Raw genomic sequence first — 22,985 nt, forward strand, 5'->3', positions numbered from 1 at the left:
CACAAATATAGGTGCTGTTGAAAAACAATGACATAAGGCCGGGTTCACACTGCTTCCATGCGAAACTTGGCCGACTTTCAAACCAATTTTGCCCCGCGTCTTCATGTCCAACCTTGATGTGACTTCAATGAAAGGGATCCGACTTTGACCAATCAAAACAAGTCCTTTGCTTCTGGTATGGAGGAAACCTCACGACAAATATAAAAAAAGGCTTCCTTCTCCTATGAGAGTCTTCATTCAAAAGGCCAGCACAGCTATACGATTTATGATCTTCAAAGACCTGACGGCAGCACCACAGTGTCCCTTCCAGCTGTGCCCCCCACTCCTCTTTCGAGAGGACATTGCTCTTAGGCAAGACAAACTTGAGGTACTAACTTTAGTGTACTCAAGGCTTGCGCCAAGCGATACAGCTCATCACACAGCACTGATTATCCCATGTAACAGAACCAGTCCATGCCTGTAAACATGCACCCACAGTGACTCACGCAACCCAGCTGCTGCTGCTCTGTGTCCCCTCCAGCCTCTGACCAAGGCTTGTGTGCTGGAAATTAAGAAATTGCACTTGTACTGCGCATGCTTGGTGTGCTATGTGCACGGTGCATCCACGTGCACATCAATCACGTCATGACACGCCCCTACTGGCTCTATGCGCATGCTTGTGCTTAACCACTTAAAGTGGTTGTAAACCCTCTCTTGGAAGTTGTACTTCTAAGTAAGCCATTAATAAGGCTTACCCATAGGTACTGTAAATATCTCCTAAACTTGCACCGTTTAGGAGATATTTACTTTTAATGCAACCGATGACCTCATCGGCACATGCGCTCTGAAGGAACGGTCACCCGTGCCGTTCTTTTAGAGCCCTGTGCTGTGAACCACGCCTCCGGCCAATCAGATGGCCGAAGGAAGCGAACCAGGAAGCAGGATGGCCAAACATGTCGGCTGTCCTGTCCTGTCGCTGAGCGGGCGGCACTGCGGTGCATTCTAGCTCATTATGCCTTTGCCTTACAGGGTTTTTTTTTCCCTTCATTTTGACACTTCTTGTTTACAAGCTAAAATCATTTTTTTTTTTGCTAGAAAACTACTTAGAACCCCCAAATATTATATATTTTTTTTAGCACAGACCCTAGAGAATAAAATGGAGATCATTGCAATATTTTTATTACACCGTATTTGTGCAGCGGTCTTCCAACTGCAATTTTTTTGGAAAAAATTGACTTTAATTAAAAAATAAGACCGTAAAGTTAGCCTAATTTTTTTCTATAATGAGAAAGATAATGTTACGCTGAGTAAATAGATAACCAAGATGTCGTGCTTCAAAATTGCGCACGCTCGTGTAATGGCGACAAACATTGGTACCTAAAAATCCCTAAAGGCGACATTTTAAAAATTTCTACAGGTTACCAGCTTAAAATTACAGAGGAGGTCTAGGGCTCAAATTATTGCTCTCGCTCTAACGATCGCGGCAATACCTCACATGTGTGGTTTGAACACCGTTTACATATGTGGGCGGGACTTGCGTATGTGTTCGCTTCTGCGCGTGAGCCATTTTATTTATTTATTTTTACACAGTTGTAAAAAAAAAAAAAAATTTTGATAATTTTTATTCCTATTACAAGGAATGTAAACATCCCTTGTAATAGAAACAAGCATGACAGGACCTCTTTATTGTGAGATCTGGGGTCAAAAAGACCTCAGACCTCACCACTACATTAAAAAAGGAAAAAAAAATGCTGAAAAAAAAAGAAAAAAAAAAAATTGGCTTTTTAAAGCCATTGCTAGGAGATAACGTTTGACGTCGCTCCGGTCCTCCAAGACAATAGAGTCGAGTAGAGGCCATCTTGCCCTCACTCGAATTCCTGTCTGTGAGGAGAGCGGACCGGATCGTTTTCCCCGCTGCCGGCAGGTCCGGTAAGCGGGGAAAACGACAAGGACACGGTAGGAGGAGGGGGGGGGCACCTCTCCGGCTGCACCGTAAGGGTGATCCCGCAGTGAATCAGCCGCTGGGACCACACTTATCTTAAAGAGCTATCTTCTGCCATAACCCCGGTATTTAGCGTCATAGTACCGATGTAAATAGACGGCGGGCGGTTGATAAGTGATTAAATGGTGAATATTCACGCCGTGGGCGATCCTTCGCCACAGACATGCCACTGAAGGTGCTGCCTGATATGGAGCTTTCTGAGGAGACAAATGCACGGGCGCTTTCATGCCAAGGGGAAAATCTGCACGCCAAACATGGGGTGAGAGCAGTTTAAGCAAACAGTGCATTTTGTCAAAGCTGATACACCCTTCAGGTGATCAACACAGGGTGAAAGTAACAGGTTTAAACAAACTGTGCTTTGACACAGCTAATACACCTATTGTCTATTGTTGAGACCAACATGCCACACGGTATCAGTTATCTTTAATAGGGAACAGTGCATTTTTTTTACAAATATTTTTAAAGTGGACTTACCAGTCCGCGCAGGATTCTATAACAAGAATCCAATCTCCCCCCCCCCCCCCATTATGGTGAGTTTGTCACTTGCTGACTTTCAAGGAATGGGTCCCCTTGCTTTTGAGGGGCCACTCCCTTGGACCTGTAGAGCACCCTGCCAGAGCGCCTTTAGGGTTTGTTTTTACCAAGGCTCCGGATCCCAGGGTCCAGTGCCTAAAGAGGACAACATTAAAGGCAAAACCTTGCATCTCCTTTCCCGAGGCTCAGGTACCATCCCTTTAGTCTGACTTTTTTTGGATGGATTTGATTGTTAACCCCTTAGATTCAGAGATATTTAATCGGGGTTTGTAGCATAATCTTCTTTCTTCTTCTTTGAAAAAAAAAAAAATACGTGGAGAGCTTCTCCACCGTGACCATCACCTTTAAGGCACTGGAGAAAAAAATGGGGTACTTCCTGTGTAGGAGGGGTTATATAGGGGGACTTCCTGTCTGATTGGTTGCCAGTGTCCATTCACATATAGGTGGCATATAACCCATATGGTAATGAATATGGCTTAGTGTCCTATGATGTACAAGAAAGAAAGAAGTATTTAATCCCCAAGCAAAACATGACTAAGTGCTTGGTGGAGAAACAGTTTCTGGCAAGTACAGGAGGCAAGACGTTTCTTGTAGTTGGTTACCAGGTTTGCACATGTCTCAGGAGGGATTTTGGTCTACTTTTTACAGAGCTTCTATAAATCCTTAACCACATCAGCACCAGAAGGCTTTACTCCCTTAATGACCAGGCTATTTTTTGCGATTCGGCACTGCGTTACTTTATCAAAAAATTGCACGATCGTGCGATGCTGTACCCAAATACAATTGATGTCTTTTTTCTCACAAATAGAGCTTTCTTTTGGTGGCATTTGATCACCTCTGCGGTTTTTAGATTTTGCACTATAAAAAAAAAAAAAAAAAAAAAAGCGCGACAAATTTTGAAGAAATGCGTTTGATCAGACTGCCTTCACGAAATCAGGTAGATATATGTGATTTTGCGCAGCCGAGCCACCCTGCCGCAGTGTATCTGCGGTGGGCGGTTTGCAGCTGGTTAAGGAGGAACTGCAGTTGGCTCACTTAATATGTAATAAAAACATATTTGCCATTCTGAAGCTTCCCTCCAACCACTTTGCAAATTATTTTATACATCCTGTACTTGCCAAATATGCTGCAGAAATCTCCCTCCATCAAGTCTGCAGCCATTTTAACTGTGGGCAGATGAAGCGGCTGCCTGTTCACTTCCTTTATTTACAGACACACACACACATATATACAGGCAGACACACTGACACCACTGCTTGCCTGCACATTTCTCCTCTCTAGATGAATATGCATGGGGATCTCTGCAGTCTCCTGTTATCTCCGCCCTCATCCAGCCCCCTCCAGCGCTCATTGGCACTCCTATGACTAATCCCTCCTACACTCTCCTGCCCCCCCCTCTTGCTGCCAAACACTCAGGTGAAAGACAGAGCTGTGCTTGCGGTCATTAGCTTAGGCTAATTACCAGATAAGAAAGCGTAAGTGGGCTGTACAAGTTATTAACTAGCAGAGAAAAAAAACTGAATTTTTGTAAAATCTTACCTATAAAATTCCTTTCTCTGAGTCCTCCAACAGTCACCGCCTCCTCTAAGTCATCACTATTGGGTATCGACTTCCGCTCCACAGGAGTAGCTAGGCATAAAGACTTAGTCCAAAGACAAAAGGCATTAGCATATACACACCCACGGGGGCTGTCCCATCTGGTCAATACCCCCCTGCATCACCACTCCAAACTCAGTTTGGTAGCATAGCAGTAGGTAATAAGAACCACAGAAGAGGGGCGGGGGCGGCGACTGTCGGAGGACTCAGAGAAAGGAATTTTACAGGTAAGATTTTACAAAAATTCTGTTTTCTCTTACGTCCTCCGACAGTCGCCGCCTCCTCCAATTCATCACTATTGAGATGTCCCTAAGCAGTATAGACATGAGGGGTGGGAGACGCAACTGTAGAAAAGGCAACGCAGTACCCACATCAGAGAAAGGAATCTTACATGCACCGTAAGAACCAACTGGGCAACAGAAAAAACAATGCTCAACAGGAGCAACAGCCCAGGAAAGCAAATGCCAACAGCCAGGGACCCAGAGAAAAAATTCAAGGGTCCATCATGGCACTGCCGCACTGAGAACTTTGCGGCCAAAAGAAGCATCAGCTGATGCCAGAACGTCTACTTTGTAGAACTTGGAAAAAGTGTGCACCGACGACCAAGTCGCCGCCTTGCACACCTGGGCGAAAGGATACCGTAGACTTCAGGTAGACCTTGATCGCCCTGACAACATCCAAGGAATGCAAAGCAATCTCCTTTGGATGCTTAGGCTTTTCTCATGAAGGTGGAACTCAATGATCACCTTGGGAAGAAAGGACGGGGGTTTTCTCAACATCACCTTATCCTTGTGAATTATCAAGTAAGGAGAGCGGCAAGACAACGCCGCCAGCTCCGACACTCTGCGAGCCGAAGTGATCGCCACAAGAAAAGCAACCCTTTTCGACAGCGGAGGCAACGATATCTCCCTGATATTTTCAAAAGGAGCACTCTGCAATGCGGACAGGACTAAGTTCAAGTCCCATGGAGGTAAAGGCTCCTTCCTAGGAGGAGCAAAATGTCGCACACCTTGAATGAATGTGCGCACCAAGGAATGAGACGCCACAGGGCGTTGGAAAAGGACCGCCAGTGCTGACACCTGGCCCCTTATTGTGGCCAGCGCCAGGCGCTGATCCACTCCAGACTGAAGGTAAGCCAAGATTATTGACACAGAGTAAGAACGAGGGGAAAACCCCCTGGACTCACCCCAGGTGAAGTAGGCTTTCCAGGTACGGTAATAGATCTTACCAGAGGAAGATTTCCTAGCCTTGATCAGGGTAGGGATAACCTCAGAACACAGACCCTTGTCCTTCAAGACCTGGGTCTCAAACAGCCAGGCCGTTAAAGCCAGCGACTGTAAAGCAGGATGGAAGATCGGACCCTGAGACAGGAGATCTTCCCGCAGAGGCATACGCCACGGGGGTGCCACTGCCAGGTGAACGACGTCGGTGTACCAAGACCGGCGAGGCCAGTCCGGCGCCACCAGAATCACCATGTGCGGTCCCGAGACCAATCTGCGAAGGAACCGGGATAGTAACTGAATCGGAGGAAAGGCGTACATCAGACGATACTGATGCCAAGGGGCCACCAACGCATCCGAGGCGTCCGCCAACGGATCGTGCGCTCTTGCCACGAACCTTTCCACCTTTCGATTTAGCCGGGATGCGAACAGAGCCACGTCTGGGGATCCCCACTTCACACACAGCATCTGAAAGACCTCCGGGTGTAGGGACCATTCCCCCTGGTCCAGGGTCTGGCGGCTCATATAGTCTGCCTGCCAATTCTCCACACCCGGAATGTGAACTGCCGAAATCGCCGGGACATGAGTCTCGGCCCAAGACAGGATGTCTGTCACCTCCCAGGCTGCTCGAGCACTCCTGGTGCCCCCTGGTGGTTGATGTAAGCCACCGCGGTAGCATTGTCCGTCTGTACGCGAACAGGCAGGCCCTGGAGACGGTCCGACCACTGGAAGAGACAGAGTTTTATCGCTCGTAGTTCCAGCACATTTATCGGGAGGGAGGATTCCTCCTCCGACCAAGTGCCCTGGGCAGATAGGGTGCCCAGGACTCCACCCCAGTCCGACAGGCTGGCATCCGTGGTAACCACTGTCCACACCAACGGGCGGAAGGACTTGCCTTCCGCCACCGACGGGGACTGAATCCTCCACAGAAGAGCCAATCTGGTCCGGCGACTCAAGGAGACCTCCAGATCCAAGGACTGAAGAAGTCTGTCCCACCTGGCCAGGATCTTTGTCTGGAGAGCCTGCGTGTGGAACTGGGCAAAGGGAATTGCCTCGAAGGCCGACACCATCAACCCCAGGCCCCGCATGCAGTTCCTGAGTGACGAGGACGGATTGTCCCTGAGGGACCGGACTTCGTCCCGCAAAGTCCGGAGCTTGTCCTCCGGCAAGAATACCTTTGCCTGAGCAGAGTCCAGAACCATTCCCAGATAGGGAAGGCGAAGCGACGGAGACAACGCTGATTTTTGAACGTTGATGGTCCACCCGAACTCCTGGAGCGTCTGTACCGTGATGGACAGATCGCGCACAAGGTCCTGACTGGCACGCGATCTCAGAAGCAGATCGTCCAGGTAATCCAGGACCGCAATGCCCTGGGCCCGCAGCAGGCCCAGAACCGGTGCCAACACCTTGGTAAACACCCTGGGTGCCGAAGCGAGACCGAACGGTAACGCCACAAACTGGTAGTGGTCCGCCGCGATAGCGAACCGAAGGTACCGCTGATGACCCTCGAAAATGGGGATGTGCAGGTACGCATCCTTCAGATCTATCGAAGCCAGGAATTCTCCTGGACTCAAGGAGGCCACAACCGAACGGAGAGACTCCATTCGAAACTTCCGAACATGCAGGAAGCGGTTCAGCGCTTTTAGGTCCAGAATAGGACGCACTTTGCCCTCCTTCCTGGGCACAGTGAACAGATTCTAATAAAACCCCCGAAACCTGTCCCGATGAGGCACCGGGAAAATCACCCCCTGAGCAAGCATGTCCTTGTAGATGCAAGTCCTGCAGACGCCCCGGAAGCAGCTGGAGATTGGAGGGAAAGAATCTGTCTGCCGGCCTGGAAAGGAATTCGATCTTGTAACCTGATCGAACGATTTCCTGGACCCACCTGTCCGAGATCTGGAGCAACCAAGGTTGGAGGAAACCGCGCAAACGTCCCCCCACCCCAGAAATGGGTGAGGGCGCCCCTTCAGGCAGAGGCGGAGTGTCCCTCCGAACCGGCATCGCCGGTCTTCTGCTTACCCGCCCAGGGTTACTTCTGGTTGCCCTGGGCCTTGAAGGGCTTGCCCTTGGATTGGTTCCGAAAGGCACGAAAGGACCCCTGAGTAGATCTAGGCGCAGAACCCCGCTTGCCACGGAAAGACTTGTTCTTCGGGTTCTGGGGTAGCATAGTGCTCTTACCCCCCGTGACGCCCTTCACCAGGGTATCCAACGCCTCGCCAAAAAGGCGAGAGCCAGCATAGGGAAAATCGGCAACAGTTTTCCGCGAGGACTGGTCGGCCGACCAGCTCTTCAGCCATATCAGTCGCCGGTTAAGTACCGCAACACTCGAGGCAAGCCACCAATGGGGCCTCATTTAGGGCTGCATCACACAGATACATGACTCCTTGATGGATCTGGTCCACCATTTCCAGTCGTGCAGGCGGCACGTCATCGGACACTAGGTTGCTTCTAAGCACCTTAATCCAATCAGCCACCGCCTGAGCCACCATAACGGACGCGAAAACGGGTTTGAGCAACGAACCCGCCACCGTATAGGAATGGCGGGCTAGAGACTCCAACCGCCGGTCCGTGGGATCCCGGAAAACTGGGGTATCCTCAGTAGGAACCAAGGTAGCCTTGTTCAACACGGCCACAGTGTGATCTACCTGTGGAGGCACACAACATTGTGATTCCGTAGTCGGCACAAAAGGATAAAGCAAATTGAACCGACTAGGTACCAGGAATGGACGTTTTAACGTGCGCCACATTTCATTAACAGCGTAATGGAATTCCGCCGGGCAGGGAAAAACCTGCGCAGACTTGCGGGTCCTGTGTGTCCCAAATGAGGACACAACGCCCGGAGGACAAGGCTCATCCTCTAAATGTAAGGTTTCCTTAACAGAAACAATCAACTCATCCATGGTCGCCCGTTCTTCGGGTGACCCTGGGGAGGATGTATCAACACCCTCCACCTCAGCCTCCCCCTCAGACCCCGGGGGGTCCAAGGATGAGCGGGACCCTGAAAAGGGCACACTTGCAGCAGCATCCATATCCCCATCTGAATCAGAAGAGAGAGACAGCCTTGGCCGTTTTCTCGCAGCCCGTTCAGACATCAGCATTTCCATATTTGGCACTAAAGTCGCAACCACAGCAGCCAGATCAGGTCGCAGCGGGGCCACAGGAGAACTGGGGCCCCCCACTAAAGCTGGAGGAAACTTGCTTTCCTGAGAATCCATGGCTCAAGATAATAAAAAACTACAGTGCAAAAAAGTAAAGTACTGTCCCCTTAAATAGCGCTGCATAGTGCGCAGCCCACCGCTACTGGTCACAGCTATGAAGACCCCCAAAAGGAGAAAGAAACTGAGCCAGAAGCAGTATGCAGAAGAAGACAGAGATACACTGCAGAGCCCGCAGATCGTTGCTACCTGTGCCTGTGCTGTCTGAGAGGAAGAGGAAATGCTGCTGGAGGGGGCTGGCTATAAGCCAGACCCCAGGGAAAATGGCTGCCCCATAGGGATGCATAGGAGGCTACGCCAAGATGGCCGCCGACATGCGGCCGAACCGATCGTTCCACCGCCCACAAAATGGCGGCGGATGGCGCCAAAATGAGCTGTATATTCGCCCCAGAGGGGCTATAAGCTATGCATAGTAAAAAACATGGCGGACCGTGCGATTTTTCCCCCCGCAGCGGTCGCCGCACAACACACAATTCTGTACCCCCAAACATGCACCTAAGGTGACACTGGGACAGGGACCCCCGGCAAACATACAGATCTGCACACAGCGAACCCCGCAGGGATCGCACAGGGAGTCACACAGGCACAGACATGGGGACACACAGCAACACAGACTGCCACCCCAGGCAGAGGCCCCACACAGAAAGTACTTACCTGTACCCGATGGCGTGGGGGAGCCTCTATGCACGGATAAACCTCTGTCCTCATCTGACAGGGAGTGCCGTGAGCCAGGGACATGACGCTGCAGTATCGCAGACAAGTCCTGTGAGGTAGCCACCTCACGGCTGCATCCCTGCAGCGAACAGGGATGGGTCGTCTTAATGCCAGGGCGAACCATAGCTGAACGCTCAATGGCGGGCTGGGGGTCCATCTGACCCTCTGTGCCCTGGAGAACCAGGGCGGCCAGTCCGAATCCAAGCACCGCATGATCCACCTTCATCCGAAGAATAAACTAACACTAGAGCTGGTAAAATAAACAGCTAGTAAAGTGAGAGAAAAAAAAAAACTGACATTTAAAAGAAAATCAAATAAAAGATTTAGGAAGGCTGAGACTGAAGCCCCAGCACAAGGTAGTCTGACTATTCCTAAGCTAGGCAAACTAAAACTGAGTTGGGAGTGGTGATGCAGGGGGGGTATTGACCAGATGGGACAGCCTCCGTGGGTGTGTATATGCTAATGCCTTTTGACTAAGTCTATATGCCTAGCTATTCCTATGGATAGGTGGACAATACCCAATAGTGATGACTTAGAGGAGGCGGCGACTGTCGGAGGACGTAAGAGAAATGGGATTTTTAATTTACCGTAAAATCAATTTATCTGAAGTTCATTGATGGACACAGCTCCTGATATTCATAAGCATTAGGTTATACTGCCCCCCACAGGAGTAGAGCACTAGGCAGGAAGGAATTCTGGCTACACCCATGGGCAGTCCCAGGGGGTTTACTCCCTCTCTCTGCTATAGCCACTCCGTTTTGTTACAAGCAGTGGCAGGAGAATTATAACTCCACAGAAGGGTGGATGTGTGTCCATCCATGAACTTCAGAGATTTGTATTTTACAGTAAGTCAAAAATCCCATTTCCTCTTTCGTTCAGCTCCTGATATTCATAACAATTGGGATGTCCCAAAGCATGTTAAACATGAGGGGTGGGACCAACAAAAAATTCCCAAGGCCAAAAATTTGCCAACCAGGCAACAGGAGTTCACCAAAACAACTGGAGCCCATCTGAAAAAAGGAAAAAAAAAAAAAAAACACAATACGCTCTCAGAGGATCAAGTTCGCTTAAACAGCAGCCTGCAAAACTTTGCGGCCAAAAGAAGCACCCGCAGATGCCAACACATCCACTTTATAAAAACTTTGTAAAAAGTGTGTGTGGCCGCCTTGCAAACCTGCGTCACTGACTCCTGGTGATGGAAGGCCCAGGAGGCACTAAGCGCCCTAGTAGAGGGCGCCTTGACAGGGAATGGAGGAACCTGATCCCTGATGGAATAGGCCTGAACCACCGCCTGGCTGATCCATCTAGAAATGGTCGCAGAGGAAGCGGACAACCCTTTGCGAGGTCCATCAGTGAGCACAAAGAGTCCGGCTTCCTGAAAGACTCTGTGGCTGCCAGGTACACCCTAATTGCCCGGACCACATCCAAGGCATGCAAGGCAATTTCCTTCAGATGGTTAGGCCTGGGACACAGGGAAGACAACACAAGGTCTTCATTCAAATGAAAATCAGAGACAACCTTTAGAAAGAACGACGGACAGGGGACGAAGAATCACCAGGTAAGGTGAATGACAGGATAATGCACTCTGCGCGCAGAGGTGATAGCCACTAAAAAGACCACTTTCTGGGACAGAATAAGCAGGGAAATCTCCCGAATATTTTCAAAGGGAGACTTCTGTAGAGCTGAAAGCACCAAATTATAATCCCAAGGCGGCAACAGAGCCCGCACTGGAGGAACCAAAATGCCGGATACCCAGAAGAAACCAGGGAGTGTGTGGCCAAAGGTCGTTTAAAGAAGATCGCCAAAGCCGATAACTGACCCACTGATGGTACTCAAGGCCAATTTCTGTTTCTGTTCAACTCCCCATTGAAGGAAGGCTAATATCTGAGCCACCGAGAAGGAGCGAGGATGAACCCCTAGAGACTCACACCACGCAATCTATGACTTCCACTTGCGATGGTAGAGCTTCTTAGAAGTAGAAATAGATTTCCTAGCTTTCAACAGTGTAGGAATTACCAACTCAGATAGACCCCTATCCTTCAGCACCTGGAGTTCGAAACAGCCAAACCTTTAAAGCCAGCGACTAAAGCAGGATGGAAGATCCATCCTTGGTACAGCAGATCCTCCCTAAGAGGAAGCTGCCAAGTAACGTCGGCCACCAGCCGCACCATCGACGTACCAAGCCCAGCGAGGCCAGTCTGGAGCTACTAAGCTGACCGGAATCCCTTCTGCCTCAATCCTAGAAGTCTTGGTAGAAGCTTGAGAGGGAAGGTATAAATCAGACGATACTGACCCCCACGGGGCCACCTGCACGACACCAGAGGATCCCTTGACAGATTTACAAACCTCTGCACTTTTCGGTTGAGCTGAGACGCCAACAGATCTACCTCGGGGGTGCCCCATCAGGGAGACCGCTGATGAAACGCCTCCGGATGAAGGGACCACTCCCCGTAGGCCAATGCCTGCTGACTGAGGTAATCCGCCTCCCAAAACAACAATCATGCTGGCAGCACCACCGGTTCGCCAGGCACAAAGCGATTCTCAGCAGGACCCCACCAGACTCACTACCCACAGAAACCGGCAACTGCTGCCACCAGGAGAATCTGCACTACACGTGCGGCGATCAGGAAGTAAAATTATCCCGGAGTCCGCACCAGGGGATGAGGAGGGGCTCTCACCACTGAAATCACTGCCCACAGGGCTCAACTGTCATGGCCGCTGCTGTTTCCAATGACAGACCATAACAAAATGTCAGCCGGACTACACAAACCTGGCCACCGTGTATAGAAACACACAGGCTACAACAAAATGGCAGTACCATGAGGCTTGCAGGGACCCAGGAGAGGGACCAGGCCTCAAGGACAGATACAGGCAGGATGGGGGGGCCTGGCAGGAGCCCCCCCACCAGATATAACCCGCCCCCCCCCCACAGTGTATCGGCTGTGCACCCACCCGGCCCCCATCGCTAGTTAGTGCCTCGCCCCCTCAGGGGGGCGAGGGGGCAGGATGAGGGACTTGGCAAGGGGGGGTGCCTGCAGGAAGGAGAGGAACCCGGGGTCCAGCCGTCCAAAGGAGGGGCCCACGTCCACCCCAAAACCCTCCACCACTACTCACCATAACCGGAAACAGGAGGGCACCGCTCCAGACAGAATCCCTCTCCATCAAAATTGGGGGGCTGTCGGCCAGGAAGAACACTGCGACTCGAGCCGAGACCCATTCGTATGCTACTTCGCAAGGCGTTTACCTCGCAGGCCAGCCCCTGTTAAGTGGGGCTATGTCATGGCCGACCGAGCGCTGAGCTGAGCTCTGTGTGCGCTCACTGGCCAGACTGGGGTGACCACTGGATCTAGATTATCTAGCCCGTCGCCCAGTCCGGCAGTTGATTGTAGATCTCACAGGAAAAATCCAGGAGGAAAAAATGTTCTATCTCAAAAATTTTGTCAGGACCAAAGATCCCAACAAGGAACTAGGTCCTTATTCCTGACTAGGCAGAAAAAAAAAAAAAACTGAGTGGCTATAGCAGAGAGAGGGAGTATACCCCGACACTGCCCATGGGTGTTGCCAGAATTCTTTTCTGCTATGTGTCCTACTCCTGTAGGGGGTAGTCCACTCCATGACCTTAATGTGCTTTTTCTTGAGTAACTCCTTTGTTGCCTCGGCGGTATGTTTTGGGTCATTGTCATGCTGGAAGACCGATCCACGACCCATCTTCTGTGTTCTGGCAGGGAAGAAAGTTCTCATCCTCATCCAAGATTTTACAATATATGGCCCCGTCCATTTGCCCCTCAATGCGGCAAAGTCGGCCTGTGCATTTAGCAAAGAAACAGCCTCAAAGCATAAGGTTTCCCCCTTTTTTTTTTCAAATATTTTACTTAGAAAGGTAGAACACGGGAAAAGTAAACATAAGCACACATTTGTCAGAATGGTACAACAATTACAAGGTGTAAATACCATCAAGACAGAATATATAATCAAGACAAGGTTCAAATAAGTGCAAAAAAGTAGAACCATCCCCCGTACCCAGGGGAAAGCGCTCGGAAAACATAACGTAGTAATCCACCTCTGTGTTTGACTGTAGGGATGGTGTTCTTAGGGTCATAGTCTGCATTTTGTTCCTCCAAATCCGGCGAGTCGAGTTAATGCCAAAAAGCTCAATTTTGGTCTCATCTGACCACAGCCCTTTCTCCCAATCCTTCTCTGAATCATTTAGATGTTAATATGCACACTTCAGACGGGCCTGTACATGTGCCTTCTTGAGGGGGACCTTGCAGGCACTGCAGGATTTTAATCCATGGCTGTGTATTGTGTTACCAATGATTTGTTTTGGTGAACTGCTTTGAGATCATTCACAAGCTCCTCCCGTGAGGTTCTGGGCTGATCCCTCAGTTTTCTCATGATAATCCTTACCCTATGAGGAAATCTTGCATGGAGCTCCAGTTGCAAGGGTGATTGATGGTTATTTTGTATTTCTTTTTTTGCGAATTACAGCCATTTCCTTCTCACCAGCTTCTTGCTGATGGTCTAGTTGCCCATTCCAGCTTTGTTCCTGGCATCCTTTGACAGCTCTTTGGTCTTGCCCATAATAGGGAGGATCGAAAGGAAAAAATATTCTGTGGACAGGTTTCTTTTATACGCAACATGTTGTTGGGGGCACATTCCTAAATGGGCAGGACTAATCTGTGTACCACATACTGTAGCCAGTCTATGGGAGCCAGAATTATTGCTGGTTGGTGGGGGATCAAATACTTATTTTACTTACTGAACTGCGACTCAATTTATAATATTTGTATTGTGTGGTTTTTTTCAGGATTTTTGGTTGCTATTCTGTCTGTATAATTAAAAATACACCTATGATAAAAATTATAGGCCCCTAATTTCTTTGTAAGTGGGCAAACTTACAAAATCTGCAGGGGATAAAATAAATTACTTTCCCCACTGTATGCATGCATCTGAACTGCTGATTTTCCATAGTCAATTGTCACAGCGTGTGTGACCCATACTATAACTTACAGTAAGAGGGAGGAGTTGTATACATAACCACAGTATACCGTATAGACTTTAATAAAGCAGTTCTTAAAATCTTGCAACCAATTATCTCTATTTAGCAGACTTAAAGCTGACTACACATACTACAATCATATTGTATAACCTGCTTTACATTTTCCAGGAAATATGTAGCATGAGTGTCTACCTAAAAAAATCACATTATACGAGACAGTTAATGGTAAATCTAAAAGGTGTAGCGTTTTTATACAGATGAAAAACAGCAGGGCCAATTTAAAGAGCATATAAAGCCTATTGCAATAAAAACACATTACATTATACCCAATCCACTTCAATGTGGTTGATTCTTTGGGTTTGATTTACTAAAACTTTTTAAGTGCAATTTTTGGAGCAGCTCTGCATAGAAATCATTCAGCTTCCAGGTTTTTTTTTTTTTGTCAAAGCCTAATTGAACAAGGTGAAGTTAGAAGCTGATTGGTTACCATACACAGCTGCACCAGATTTGCACTCTCCAGTTTTAGTAAATCAACCCCAGTGTATGTTTATTAAATATAGTTGACCTAAAACAGCATAGCCAGAGTAGGACTACTTTTTAAAGAAATTGATTAAAGAAGAAGAAGTTTCTTTTTTTTTAATATATATATATATATATATATAAAAAACACTTCCGCATATCTGGTGACAGCGCTTTAGTGCATGGGCTCTGTAAAGAGCCAGTATTGTCACCATATCGTGCACGCTCCTGACTGGGAATACTTTTTATTCATGCATCCTCGGAGGACTATGTGTTTATGTGCCAATGTTCAAAGTGACTATTTCCATTCACCTGTACCGCCTCCCTATGTATAAACAACTTCTCCTCCACTGGATTTTATGGTTGCAAAGAGTGCTGCAGTACAACACAGAAAATCATGAAGCATGTAGTCCTGAAGCAGCACGCCACATAAAAAATATGCATTATCCGATTCCCTTGAACGAAAGATCAGGGAAGAGCCACCAAGCTCTACTAAGCTTGAAGCTTTTTAAAAAGGTAAAAAGTTGAGTTTTAAGCATATTTTCAAAAAAACCCTGAAGGGATGCTGCTAGATACATGGAAATGTAAAGAGCGGGGCTTTTTCACATGAGAGTCTAATACTTGGCCAGCTGTCTCTAAAATTGTTATTTCATTAACTTTCACATTCCCTTCCGGTTTTAGCCCAGGGGACTGGTTTTACTAGCTCTACAAGGCTCTGAAAGAAGTAGCCCAACACTCAGCAACCCCTCTGTATGATAAATAAATGCTACTTCACAATGCACAACATTCATTTTTACATTTTGACTATATTAACTACTGATGGTATTTAAAGTAGCTAAAGACCATGTTTTCTTCACCCAATCCCAAAGTTGCACAAGGGGACGAAGATATGAATACCAGCAGATAGGAAAGATCCCAGTAGATCTGCAGACTGCATCACATGTTGTTTGATCCTTAAGATTCATATTTGTGAGTAGATTTGCTTTTTAATAAGCAACACTTAGTTTACGCAGTACTAGGTTTTATTTTCCCATGATCTTTTGATTACTTTCACATTGTGTGATGTTTATACTGTACAGATATTATAGTGCTGTAATGAAGAGTAAATCTTTCACTTTTCAGTTAATAATACACAAGAACGATCACTCCTAATTGTGGGGCCTCTCAGCTCTAACTCCCTTTTTACTCCAATATGAACATTTCAACTGTGAGGAAATTGCTTCCTTGTTGCTGTGGCATAAGGAAAGCTTTGAACCCTTCCACAGCTTCAAACCACACACTAAAAATGGTTTTCTGCCATTCTTACTAAGAGTGTTGTAGGCTACAGACCTTTTAACAGTGGTCTAGAAGGAGGCCTGCAGTAGCCTCATCCTACATAAGATTTGGTAATGATGACATCATTTTAAAAAAGTAGAACACATTTCAACATTTTTTTCAAATTCACCATATTTTAGTGTAAAAAAAAAAAAAAAATCACAAAACCTGTAGCCTGTTTTTCATAGAAAATCAGGAAAATGCAGCAAGAGAAATCTGGTTTATCTGCTCTTGAGCAAGAGCACCCAAAAACATAACAGGTAAAGAGGAGGGGTTTCATAACCAAGCTGAATACAATATATCTACAAATCCTTGATGTTACTTACACTGGGATATTTTCAAAGGCATCTTCAAAGTTTTCCTGCAAAAAAATAAAATAAGTCAATTAATAAATACATTTTACTTAAAAGCAAGATTGATTATATTAGCTTTTTTTTCCTCAAACATGTTTCTAACATTGCTTATGAATTACTCTTCACTTTTCATATGCATTTGCCCATGTAGTGTGCACCACTTAAAATCTAAAACAAGAAAAACCCTATATTTGTCTATAAAAAGCAACCCTACAAGGAAAACTATGGTTTAGGGTATTTTTTTTTTAAAACAGATGTGTAGGCAAGATGAAAAAGGAATATAACCAGAGGACTGCTACAGATCTAAGATGAAAGCAAACACCTTTCTAAGACTGATTATGGTCTTCACTTAAACTTTGGCTGTCTCTACCCCACAACCTCATACTCAAAATCGAATCAGTTTCATAGAACCTTGTTTTAAGTGTTAATTTTAAAGCCACAATTCAGTTTTGACTGCGGTTTACTAAAATGTACTTCTTGATGATAAATATACTTCTGCGGACTGGAATCAAAATTTTAAGAAACATTTACAACCATAAACGTTTGCTTCTAAAAAAAGGACTAACCTAATGCAGCCTTTACTTAAATTTGAAATTATTTTAAACCATTCATGAGAATTTAGCAAGAGCCTTCAAATTTATAAAGGTTTGTATACATTAGTTGACATCCAGAAAACAGCAACAATTAAGTCCCCTTCTACAAAAGGCAGGCTATATTGGAGTCTTCCTGCTCAGCAGGGAATCTGTCCATTGATCCCGATGTGCAGGCGGATGGCTGGACCATAGTCCGTGTCACAGACACAGCCTGCATTCATATGTGGGCAGTCGGATGTAAACGGAACACCTGTTCATTTACACCCGACTGCCATCCGATCCCATCCGTCTGTTTTTAGCGGTCAGGATTGGATGTCGACAAGTGTCAAAAGACACATGTCCGTTGACACCTGCAGCTCCATAAAGGAGACAGGAAAAACTGACAGGTGAACCCGATGGGTCCATTAGTGTGAAAGAGGCCTAAAGCTGTAACCCTTTACAGCATAAAGAACACATGGAAAAAGTAGGAAAGAGCTTCACTACAGCTGTATAGCATGAGCTCTGAAGGTTTGGCTTCCCGCCCTGGACCTTCAGAGCCCATGCCATGAACGGGCATCAGAGCTCCAGCCACTCAGCACCAGAGCCTGCAAACCCGGAGGGATTCGTTCTAAGGTAACTATTTCATAATTAGCTAGTACGCGATGCATACTAGGTCATTATGCCGTTGTTTGAGAGGTTGTAATCCCCCGTGAGAAAAAAAAAACTGTAAAAGAAGTACAGCATGCTGCATTTTTTCCACATGGGAACACACTGCAAATGCACATGAACAAATGCATGTATACACAACTTGGTAAAAAAATAAAAATAAACAAAAATTTGAATTTGTTTATTTATTTTTTTAACGTAACCACAAATGCACTGCAAATGCCTAAACACAAATGCAGAAATGCACAGTGGACGCAGAGATTGTGATGTAAACGAGTCCTTTAAAGAGGAAGTAAACCCTCCTCGGACACTTCCACCTATAGGTAAGCCTATAATAAGGCTTACCTATAGGTACCGCAAATATCTCCTACATGTACCACAGGGGGGAGTACCGCGCTTAAAAGGTGCTTAGTGCATGTTATTCATACATTTAATAATTTACTTTCAGTGCTTTCAAATATTTAAAATAAAATATAACTATTCTCCAGTGTATAAAATTATATAAATATTCTTCAGTGCATAAAAAATAAAAAAATCTCATTAATAAATAAAATATTTCTTACAAGTGATGTAAATATGTGTTATAAACAATCCTTAAATATATCAAAATTTATAAAAATGAAACATAAAAATAAAATGCCAGTGATAAATTATGTGCTTATAAGTTTCCAATAATTAGTTCAAAAGTGAAAAAGTGCCAAAGTGTCCTTGTATATATAAATAAAATGGTGTATATTCAAACGCCTTTTCTTTCCCAAAATTCATGCAGGTGCTCTTCCATGCAGTGGCCACTAGGTGTCCTAAGCGCTCACCTCAATTGGCTTTATAACCAGCTTTGTATGGTATCATGTGTAATCCTCCTTTTCTATGGTTAATGGGTTCGGTCACTGATTCTCACACTTATCCCTTTTCCCGCGATATTCCAGGGGGTGTGTATGGAGCCTTTGAATCTCCAAAATAAATGGGGCCACAATAGTGAGGTACCGTTTGATAATTTTATTAAAAGAGATAAAATTCACAGACTCACATTTTCCTTCGTCTTTGCCAATGCATAACAATTGTGCTGTCGCTACGTCACTTCCGGTTTGGCGTCCTTAAACCGTGACGTAGCGACAGCACAATTGTTATGCATTGGCAAAGACGAAGGAAAATGTGAGTCTGTGAATTTTATCTCTTTTAATAAAATTATCAAACGGTACCTCACTATTGTGGCCCCATTTATTTTGGAGATTCAAAGGCTCCATACACACCCCCTGGAATATCGCGGGAAAAGGGATAAGTGTGAGAATCAGTGACCGAACCCATTAACCATAGAAAAGGAGGATTACACATGATACCATACAAAGCTGGTTATAAAGCCAATTGAGGTGAGCGCTTAGGACACCTAGTGGCCACTGCATGGAAGAGCACCTGCATGAATTTTGGGAAAGAAAAGGCGTTTGAATATACACCATTTTATTTATATATACAAGGACACTTTGGCACTTTTTCACTTTTGAACTAATTATTGGAAACTTATAAGCACATAATTTATCACTGGCATTTTATTTTTATGTTTCATTTTTATAAATTTTGATATATTTAAGGATTGTTTATAACACATATTTACATCACTTGTAAGAAATATTTTATTTATTAATGAGATTTTTTTATTTTTTATGCACTGAAGAATATTTATATAATTTTATACACTGGAGAATAGTTATATTTTATTTTAAATATTTGAAAGCACTGAAAGTAAATTATTAAATGTATGAATAACATGCACTAAGCACCTTTTAAGCGCGGTACTCCCCCCTGTTATACATTTCTGAATTGTGTAGGTTACCAATAACAGTACCTGCAGCTTTAAAGGATTTTAGGATTCATATAAAGTGACAGCGCGAGAATTTCACCAATCTAATATCTCCTACATGTACCGTTTAGGAGATATTTACCTTTCATGCAGCCAGTGACGTCCCTTGCGCATGCGCTCTGAAGGAACGGCCGATCGTGCCGTTTCTTCAGAGCCCCGTGCCGTGACCGTCGGCGCGTGCGCGGGAGTGACGTCACCGCGGCTCCGGCCAATCAGATGGCCGGATGCCGCGATCCCAGAAGACGGGCGACTGGACATGTCGCCCCTCATAGAGGTAAGCGAGCGGCGCGGTGGGGACGCGTTCTAAGGCAAGTATTTCATAATGAGCTAGTATGCGATGCATACTAGCTCATTATGTCTCTTTCAGGATGTAAAGAAAAAAAAATTCCTCGGTTTACAACCTCTTTAAGAGACCCTGTCATTAACAGAAAATTAAAAACAGACAGGTATAAAGTGCAGTAACTTAGAGATTGCACATACCTGCAGCAGCCTCCTAAACCCCTCCCTTTATGGCCAAATTCTAGCTGATGCTAATAGTCAAAGCGCAGACTAAAAGTCCATTGCTAAAATAAGAATCCTTGCTGATCAAAAAATAATGTACAAGTGACGTTAAGGGACAGGCAAGCTTGGGAACTATTAGGAAGTGCCAAAGTTAGCGACGATGTGGCTATTTGGAGTCTGCTGCATCAAGTAGCCACTGCTTTATTGACTGCCTACATCAGGGGGCCCCTGCTATGCCGAACGCTAACATAATGGGGTAATTCTCCACTGACCACTAATGTCACAGGCACTTCTAAGTCCAGGTACAGTGGTTTGTGATCAGTGAAGTGTAAACTGGGACAACGATTGTCAGTCTGCTGCAGGAGGGGTTGGGGGTATTCCTCCATCCACCTCGCTTGTGTGGAAGAATCTGTTAACTGTCTCAGAGGGTCATCGTTGCACCCATTCATGTCTATTGGAACACTGCAACTGCACAGAGAGAATCGCTGCTCCGAATTGGTTAGCAGAGTCCCCGAATGCAGGCAATGTGAGTTCAGGGACATGCACACGCACCCACACAGATGTCCAATGAGGGGCAGTGGCTATATATGTGCAGCCATTGTGTCCCAATAAACAAACATGACTGCCTGCACATCGATACATGGAACATTTGTGCCTCCCGTGTAGGAAAACATGGCCCTCGCATGGGTTTACGCCCGTGTGAACGAGACCTTAAAGTGAACCTGTGACGAAAAACTAACTCGTAACTTATTTTTCTGATAGCAAACAAAGCAACCCTTTTATTAAAAGGAAAGTAAAGTACAAGGTGATAAGTCATATTTTAGGTTACCTACAATCTATACACCACCTGGAGTTTACTTAAAGTTCAAGTGCATATACTGACTTTTCCAAAAGTTGTATTGGCATAGGCACCTCCACCTCCCACAAGCCAATGTTAGGCCTACCAATTGATAACTTGAAACTAGAGCACTGCATTATGGGCAACGAGTGTTGAAGACCCTGTTTTCTCATACGAGTATGTGGATGCACTTAAAAAAAAAATTACATGGAGCCAGGGCTGTGCTTGTGGGTAACCTAAAAGACAATCTGAAATTTTGCAAAATCATTTGCATTGTGAAGGTGGGGCTTTAGGCTATTTTCCACACATAAAAGCTTCTCAGTTTGTATATTTGCTGAAAGAAGATGACAACTCAATGACTCATCCCATTCTAAATCGATGGCGCAGTTTAGACAAATTGTGCCCCAAAGCAAGCAGCTCTGCTGTCTTTTCAGGAAGTGCTGGAGCTTTGACTGAGAAGGATTTGCTATTTGGCACTAATTGCAAATGACTAAAAAATGTTCAAAACACTAAGATAATAGCTTGAAACACCTTAAGGCCAAAGATCGCATCAGCCAAGGCCTGGACATCCACCGAGTAGAACCTAGAGAAAAAGAAGACGAAGTGACGGTAATATAAATCTGGGAGCCAGATACTTGATGCTCAAAAGCTCAAGAAACACCAAACAGACCTGATAGGGAAAGGAGTAACCCTTTCCTAAAGAGTAAAAGCCCTACAAAACACGTTGTCTGATCCTTCTGGCAATTGTGGAGCAAGAGGCTGGATATCCCATTGGAAGGCAAAAGTGAGGACAAAGTAGGTGGGATGGTAAACCTTGTGGGAGGTAAGGTGGGCATGACCAAATCTGATATACCCCTATCCTTTAAGGACTGAAAAGATGATAAAAAGATTTGTTTGGCAATAGATGCTGTGGCTACCAGGTAGAATCTGACAGTCCTGATGATGTCCAAACAGTGTCTGGTTTTTGGGCAGAACACAGTGGAGGAAGGGCAATATCCTTCAGGTCGAAGAATAGACCACCTGATCCCCATGTAATCTAAGAAAAGGATGCTAGTTCAGAAACATGCAACAGAAATGTAATGACCACAAGAAAGGCAGCTTTACAGGTGAGATCTTCCAAGGAGATATCTCTAATCAGCTCAAAAGGAGGGGGGGGGGGGTCTCTGGATTATATTATTTTGATAACTTTAATAACTGGATAACCTATCCTTTAAAAAGGTACAATGATTGATAATGCAGGAGGTAGAATTTCCTGCTCTGAGTAAGGCGGGTATGACTAAATCATATAACCCCTATCCATCACTTAGAAGCCATACCAGTAAATCATATACTGTATGTCTGGAGAAAACAATGGCCTTTAAAGAAGGCTTAGGATTTTTCTTATGTGGTAGGACTATATTTTCCCTAGTAACTTCCTTGATAAATTTACCAAGGTATTCCCCAAAAAGGCACATGACAGATATCCCTTACAAGCAGCCTCAGCAGACCTAGCTTTAAAGATGAATTCCAAGCATGGATATTGTTACATAGTTACACTGACCCAGCTTTGACTGAGGTAATTATGTATATACAATACCTGGCTAATCCCCCCCGGTGAGCTGGAGATAAAACTGTAGCAAGCACAACTACTCCAGTGATTTCCAACCAGCCTCCAAGTCCTGTGCAAAGCAGCTGGACTGCTGCTTGCTGAACACAGGTCATCACCCAGTCATGACATCACCGCCCTGCCTCTCCAGCTCACCCAATTAGAGAACACTTTTCATTCATTGAAAAAATGTAAAGCATTTTCTGAATGGTACCCATGTTGAGTGTTTACAATTCAGCAGGGTAGGCACACAGCGCAAGACCCAGAAGCTAATGGTTTAGCTTCTGGGTCGCGTTAATCCTGTTCTGCCCGCCGGTAAGGCTCCCCTAAACAGCCTTAGTAAATAATGTGTAACTGAAGCACTAACACGTTTTTCAAAAAACGTGCACACGGAAACACTTTTATTCAGGTTCCTTCAAAAAACAATCATGATTAATTATTTTTCATGGAAAGAAAGTTATATCACAAAAAAATTCAGAACTACAGAGTATATTGTAGGGCAAACTCCCTCAAATTAATCTAT

General features: G+C 45.6%; 1 protein-coding gene across 1 annotated transcript in view; it reads right to left on the bottom strand.

Moving 5' to 3' along the window:
- The window catches only part of TTC39B (tetratricopeptide repeat domain 39B), a 251,040-nt gene that overhangs the window by 146,099 nt on the left and 81,956 nt on the right, over positions 1-22,985 (bottom strand). Inside the window, exon 2 of the mRNA XM_082269292.1 lies at positions 16,419-16,453. Coding sequence (XP_082125418.1) covers positions 16,419-16,453 — 35 coding nt within the window. The remainder of the gene's footprint in view (positions 1-16,418; positions 16,454-22,985) is intronic.

The sequence above is a fragment of the Pelophylax lessonae genome (assembly GCF_965119305.1).
Source record: "Pelophylax lessonae genome assembly, chromosome: 1".
NCBI lineage: Eukaryota > Metazoa > Chordata > Amphibia > Anura > Ranidae > Pelophylax > Pelophylax lessonae.